This window comes from Oryza sativa, chromosome 2, assembly GCF_034140825.1.
Source record: "Oryza sativa Japonica Group chromosome 2, ASM3414082v1".
Classification (NCBI taxonomy): domain Eukaryota; kingdom Viridiplantae; phylum Streptophyta; class Magnoliopsida; order Poales; family Poaceae; genus Oryza; species Oryza sativa.
Genome location: NC_089036.1, coordinates 13,452,385 through 13,459,378, shown reverse-complemented (window position 1 = coordinate 13,459,378; position 6,994 = coordinate 13,452,385). Strand labels below are relative to the sequence as shown.

The 6,994-nt window shown below is 42.8% G+C and overlaps 1 protein-coding gene across 1 annotated transcript; it reads right to left on the bottom strand.

The window, feature by feature from the left end:
- Positions 1-3,179: 3,179 nt before the first annotated feature.
- Positions 3,180-6,327, bottom strand: XAT2 (Alpha-1,3-arabinosyltransferase XAT2). The gene is made up of 6 exons (NM_001416585.1): positions 5,866-6,327; positions 5,602-5,757; positions 5,426-5,512; positions 5,140-5,271; positions 4,952-5,017; positions 3,180-4,737 (listed from the first exon to the last, which is right to left on the bottom strand). The coding sequence occupies exons 1-6, from the start codon at positions 6,008-6,010 to the stop codon at positions 3,572-3,574; spliced, it is 1,752 nt and encodes a 583-aa protein (NP_001403514.1). The 5' UTR covers positions 6,011-6,327; the 3' UTR covers positions 3,180-3,571.
- Positions 6,328-6,994: the final 667 nt, after the last annotated feature.

Below are 6,994 nucleotides of genomic sequence, written 5' to 3'. Positions count from 1 at the left end.
GGGGGGCGGCGCCGGGTCCCACTCAAGGACGGACTGCTTGTTTAGATTCCGGGCGAAGGCACGGATCGTGGTCCGGTCAAAGTAAAGTGGGTCCCTCTCCCGTGAAAGAGTAGGTAGAAGCGGCGCATGTGGTATCCCCTTGAACTATAAAAGGAGGACCTTGCCCGCCGAAAAAGGAGAACGACACTGAGTAGGCCTGAACTCTAGGAAGCGAAGAGCAAGAGCGCTCTCCGGAGTTTAGGAACCCTTGTAACATTCAACCACTAATCCCACACACAGGAGTAGGGTATTACGCTTCATAGCGGCCCGAACCTATATAATCTTGTTGCCCATACGCGATTTAGAAACCCTGAGGGCGGATACACGATCTCGAGAGGCGAACCCTTTCCCCCGGCCGAACTCACAAAAGGGGGATCTCACGATCTCCCGCTAGAGAGGATCACTCCTCGACAATTGGACTTACGAAGAAATTAACGCTGACCAAACTTATTAAGATTGAATTATATTTTTATCCTATGAACTGAAGCAAATTTTCTTAGGTAATCATATAGATTGATTACCTGCCTAAGATCTTTAGGTACCTGAATGCTATCAGATGAGGTTCACTCCACCTGAACCAATCTATATACAATTAGCCAAAATTCAGTATTCAGAGTAGGTTTCACACTTCTGGAATATTTGCATTAAATATTTGACTTACCTAAATTATTTATGATTAGCAAAACTTATTCTGAGCCGCTTAAACATCAAATGTTCAACTGATGTTATTGTTGCTTTATCTTGATTCAAATTGTTCTATCTAATGCCTTGTGCCCTTTGACTAAATTGCTCTGGTCTTTACCATTTGTTGATCCATCCAAGCATGTCATTAGACTGCGAAATAGAACAGTCAACCTCTTGATTGAACAAGTATTATATTTTTCTCTCTGATGGGATGTATTTACCAAGTTGATGATACCAATTTTCCAGTAGTCATTTACGATTTTTTTTGGCTCATTTGATTATTATTTTTCGATGCTATATCACAGAAAGCACTGTGGAAAATACAAGTTCTGAACATGCTGACAAAGCTTCACCTGCTGATCTGTTGTGCATATGGTATTCCTACCCCACTAATAAGAATCGGTAAATTCAATCATATCACAGCATAATAGGTGTTAAAAAGTTAATTGGAAGTCTTTCTAACTGCAATCTGGATGCTTTTGTTACTATAGTCTATTTATATTTGTCAACTGATGCTCTACTATCGGTGCTTCAGAGTATAAGGTGGGAGTGCTGATATAATGATAAGCTGAAATTGATTGTATATTGTATGTTGCAGACTATATATCAAGAAAATAGTATGGACATATGGTTAACCTGCCCCAATTTACTTGCCAAATTTATAATTTGTTCAGCCCAATCAATATTTTGTAAGCTAGCCTATGCCATATCATGGCTTATAGAGAAGGTTCTTAAACCGGCATCAAAGTCGTGCAAAGCACGACTGTATGTGGCTAGTTATATATGGGGTAGATTAGATTTTGCACCTATAAATGTCCGGTGCTTCTTATGACGTCAGAACACGCAAACGTCCATGCGAGACATTTAAAAAAGGAGGTAAAACAAGTATTTTTCGCTTTGTTGTTTGTTCTCTCAAAAAAAAAATCTTCGTTGTTTTGCCTTTATTCTTTTTATCCACCGACACCCCCAAACACCTCCCGGAGCATCCGGCGGAGCGCTGGGCCCTCAAGGTCGGGCACAAGTTAGCAGCAGCATGGTAAACAAGCCCTTGTGAGCTGGCGCGAAACATGCGGGATATGGAGCCTTTCATAACGCCAAGCACAAGCACGCCCTCCACATGTGCCTGCCCGTACATCTCATTCTGCTGTTTTAAGCCCAAGTGTCATCTCGATTTTAGTATTGCTGGCCGCTGCTCTGCTCCTGGATCCGATCGCATTTTGCATCGTGCTCATGTTTTCGTCAATAGCAAGGAATTGCTGCTTGTGTCTGGGCTAGGAGGTTACTAGGAGATAGTAGATGGGAAAGGCACCACCATTGCATGTGCGGCAAGTGATTGTCTCTCAAGTCTTAATTGAGGGAGTTTTTTTTTTTTTTCTTTAGAGCGCAATTGAGTGAGGCATGCTGTTACAGCATGGATTACCCCAACCATTGATGACGATAGCATATTCCCTATATTAAAAAAAAACTACTAGTAACATATTCCCTATATTAGAAAACAACCAACTTCCGGTTATGAATGTGAAAATAAACTTTGTTCAGATTTACGATTCATAGTTTAAAGTTCATTTTTTAGGGACGAAGCGGGTACTTGCGTGTCTACATGTAGAACAAAATAGATGGGCGAAAATAAACTGACAAAAAAATAATGTGGTACAGGTACATCAGACCTAAGATTAATTCCCGAATGCCAAACTATACTGATTTCTTGGGGTTTTTTATTTTTTGAACTTTTTAATTTTAAAATAATCCATCCTAAAACTTATTTCAAATTTAAAACTTTTGCCCGCATCACCCAGTTTAACATGACAAAACAATACTGTCACTCTACCTCACAGCAGGTGTGCCATTGTTACTAATAGTTGGCGTGGCCAAAAAGATTATTTAGAAATAAGTTTTGAAGTGTTTGTGTTTAAAAATAAAAATTTAAAACGTTTAAGAAACAGTAAAAATTTGATTTCTTGCTCCTGCTATCCTACTGCGACTTATTTTGCCACCTACTCCTACCTATATAGTTTTATTTACTTTATACAATGTATTTAGAAGGACCAAAAATATGTCTTCTAATGTGCAGGTTCAAGAGGTTGGTCAGCTTAGCTTCTACCATACCACCTGACACCTAATTACACCAACCTTACCCCTTCCAGCTTGCGCACGTACTACTCATTAGAGGAGGTACAAACATATTTTAAGAAGATAAATGAGGAGAGAGAAAAGCAGCGAGCTATAGATTTATAGCCAGCTGTAGCACGAACTCCAAGACCTAGTGTGTATGATAGGTGGGACCAAGTATTAATAGTGTAATATATAACTATTATATTAATAAGCTATTAGATTGGCTATATATAAATTGGAGGTAGTAGTTGGCTATACTATTAAACTTGCTCTTAGAAGTGGAGAATCATAATGAATCACACAGCACAAAAAAATGATGGTCTCTACTTACTCATTTCCAATTTCTTCAGCTATCCTTGCTGTCAGGCCTGGAACATTCATTATACTTTCCTCAAATCATGCTGTCGGTAGCAGCTTATCGATCACTAATGTTCATGTGGATGATATTTTTGATAGTTAATACAGCAATGCAGAAGCCAGATGGACAAAAATTTACAAGTAAAAAATAAATTATTTTCTATTTCCAATCGAGAAATATGATCTAGATGACACATCATGGATATCTGAGTTTAAATCCATGTGGCAGCATAATTTTCTACACATTAGACAAATAAATTAATTCCTGCCTTGCTCATGTAATCAGAAGATGGCCAACAAATTTTACTAAATAAAGAACGGTGAAACCAAAAATTTGTGGACAAAAACAGTGCCCCAGCTTGCAATATATTAGTGGTTTCTATTGATTCAATTGATCAAGAACCTCCAAGAGTACAGGCTTGAATCGGTTGCAATCAAGCTTGACGTTTTGCTTATCCATGAAGGTCTGCCTGATGAATTCAAATCCATGTTTGTGGAACGAAAGAGGATTTGTGAAGATCTCATGATCTAGGGGATATTGATCAGTAAGGCTGCTTTCATGTACACCAATGCTATACTGCTTGTAACGCAGGCCCATTTGTTCCGCTGGGTTGCCGAAATCAATTCTTGATATCCAGTCTAGTCCACCCCATGGCACAATCTGAATCAATGTAGCGTTTTGTGGCAAGAACACACAGTTGGTGAGTCCAGCACCATGGACACCCATCATCACATCAACAGAGTTGACAACCTTGCCAAAATGGGAGAGATCAGAGCTCACATTGGCCTCTTCAACCACCACCTCGTAACCTATCTCCTCAGCCATCGCCACTATCTCGTTAAGATTGAGAAACATTCTTGTCCTCTGCCTGGATATAATGAGCAGTCTTGGCTTGGCTTTGGGAATCTCACCAAGCGCAGTTACAAAATCCCTAGGCAGTGAGTAGGTCCTGCGCATGAACCTATTAAAATCCACCATTGAGTAGTTATGTGGAGCTTTTGATGAGTCAATTGTGAACTCCATGTAAGCATGAAGGCCAACAATTGCATGCTTGAAGCAATGCACTTGATCGTCATTGTTGAAGTCAATCAAGGGGTACTTGGATAGCTTATCAAACACCACCTTATACTTCCTTGTCCACCAAATAGCCATGTCTGTGATTAGGAATTGAACTTCGCCATTGAATTCGCTTGCGGTTGTGAAAAGAGGGACAAGCACGTCGGTGAAGTCATGGAATAGATTTCCAGTGTATCCAGTCAGAGCAAAGACCACTGCAGGCACATTGTGATACTTGCTACACTCAGGTGCCACTTTGCTTGATTTCACGGTTATCTCTGTAATATGGCCGAGGCAGAGCTCGTCACCTTTACGAGGGTAAGGCTTAACTTTCCATATCTCCTCTCTCTTTGAACTGGCAGGTTCCATGTACATGACAGAACTTGCATTGGGATGAATCCTAATGTTGCCCCGCATCTCACAGACATTTGCTCTGAAGTTTGAGAAATCACATAGTGGTTTCTTGTTCCACTCCTCATTATCAGTTTCTGCAATAGAGTATCATCAATGAAAGAGCAGAAACAAAAGACTGAATGAAGCATAATCAGTCTAATTTAAGGTTCAATCTAGTAGTTAGGAATCTGAAGTGTATGATGCCATTGGTCTAGGATACCAAAATAGGGTTTTGCATCTATGGCCAAAATCACTAAATTCAGATGGTCCATTTTCCTGTCGGCATTTATTGAAATCTAAAATCCTAACCTGGTTCCACATTGTCTCCCTTGTCCGCGTCCATCTCAAATTCATATTTTTCATTCGGTTTGCCATCTGCAGACAAAGTAGGGCCATCATACCCACCAAGAACTTGTAAGCACCAGCTTAACAAGTACCAAAACAGCTAGTACTACAAGTAAAGTCCAAGAAACACAAGAAGAAACAGCATCTACTACCTTCTTGCTTGCCATTGTCAGTGTCTTCAGCATCACGGATGGTATAATTGGAAACAGTCGGGAGGGTCACCTTGCTATGCTGTGTGTGCCCCTCTTCCTCGCCGTTCTTATTATCCTCTTCGCCTCCACCACCTGCACATCCCACCACCAAAGTACTCATACATAAAGCAAGCATCAATTGATGGCGCCCAAATCTCTCTTGACCTCTCAAGACCCCGTGAATCAAAGCATCCAGAGACAGAGCTAGACAAGGAAATTATTGACGGATTGGAAGGTGACGGCTCACCTAACACCTCAGATGCAGTGGCCGCCTCCTCGTTCTTGCCTTGCTCGGGCTCACTACTGAGTAGCCTCTTCTCCTCCTCACTAGTCCCTATCATCATATATAACGAAAAGGTCAGTACGCTAGGCCCAAGATTTGCTGACTGCAGCAAGGCGGCAATTAGCTCTGGAGCTTTTCACCTTTGGCGGTGGCGTCCTCGGCGCCTTCGTCTTCGTCCACCACCTTGGGATCCTCGGCGGCGGGGAAGGTATCGGCGGATCTCCTGGAGTCGGCGTGGATCCGCTGGCGGATCAGGAGCGAGCGCGGCGCATGATCCACCGACAGCCGGCCGTTCACTGCGAACTCAAAGAAACGAGTGAGGCGCTTGGTGTTACCATCGATCCAAGGATCCAAGAAGAAAAAGAAGAAGAAGATGATGAAGAAGCGGCGACGGCATGGCGTACGGTTGAAGAGGAGGGCGTCGGGCTTGGAGATGACGACGAAGGTGAGTGTGACGAGGAAGAAGCCGATGACGAGGACGAGCAGGCGCAGCCGCCGCGACTCCTGCCGGAGGCTCCGCACCAGCTTGGCGCGCTCGACGGGCTTCATCTCCCCCTCCTAAATCTCCTCGCTCTTCTTGCCGGCCGCTCCACTCGACCGACCTCGCGCCCGCCGCTGACTTTCTCCTATCCCGCGAGGAGAGACCGGCCGAGAGAGGCGGAATGGGGTTTGGGATCAGCGTGGTTGCGAGAATAAGAGGGATAGCAATCTGCAATCCTGGGCTGGCTGGATATGTGCGTGCTAGCTTCCTTCCTTTCCTTGCCTCTTTCGTCAGCTTTCCAGTATTCCTCTTCCTCTGCGCTCTCCTCCCAGTCCCAGCACTAGCGGTCTCTCAGTATGTGTTTGGCACTTTGGGTTAAAACAGTGATGATGGGAGGTGGGGTTTTATTCTTGCATAGTTTACCCGTTCCAAACAAACGGCGGCTTAGGCTCAGTTTTACATAACTTTTTTCCAACTCACCTCTTGCATTTTTAGCGCACACTTCCCAAGCTATTTTTCTAAAATAAATTCCTATAAAAAATTGCTTAAAAATTATATTAATATATTTTTAAGTTTTGTTAGCTAATACTTAATTTATCACATGTTAATCCATCCGTATATAGGGGAGCTCCAAAATAATAGCCTTAATCAGTGTGAACACTCTCGTTGCAGGAGACCGGAAAGCAGCTGAGAGGACATCCATTGATAAGGCAAGACATTACTACAGGAGTATCATGATATCATGTATGATAAAGTCATAGGTCTCAAATCAGTTTTTTTCATAGTGTTCAGTAGTTCTAAAGCTGTTTCAGTTTTTGCATGTCAACCCATATTATTTCCTATTTTAGTCCTCATATTTTACATCAAACATCCCGAAAATTAGAAAAAGAAATATAAATACACCCTCCCATCCTCGTCCGGTCATCCCCGTCACGCTTTCTCCAAATGTCGGCACGTAGCTCTCTCTCTCCCCCTCCGCCGCTCTCCTCCTACCACCAGCACAACTCTCCCTTTCCTCCTCCGCCGTTCTCCTCCCACCGTTGGTGCAACCC

Excerpts from the sequence above, each read along its gene's own strand:
- XAT2 (NM_001416585.1), bottom strand. The coding sequence starts at position 6,010 with ATGAAGCCCGTCGAGCGCGCCAAGCTGGTGCGGAGCCTCCGGCAGGAG. Across the intron at positions 5,272-5,425 it reads CACTGCATCTGAGGTGTTAG|GTGGTGGAGGCGAAGAGGAT; the intron begins GTGAGCCGTCAC and ends TGGGATGTGCAG. Across the intron at positions 5,018-5,139 it reads TGACAATGGCAAGCAAGAAG|ATGGCAAACCGAATGAAAAA; the intron begins GTAGTAGATGCT and ends CTTTGTCTGCAG.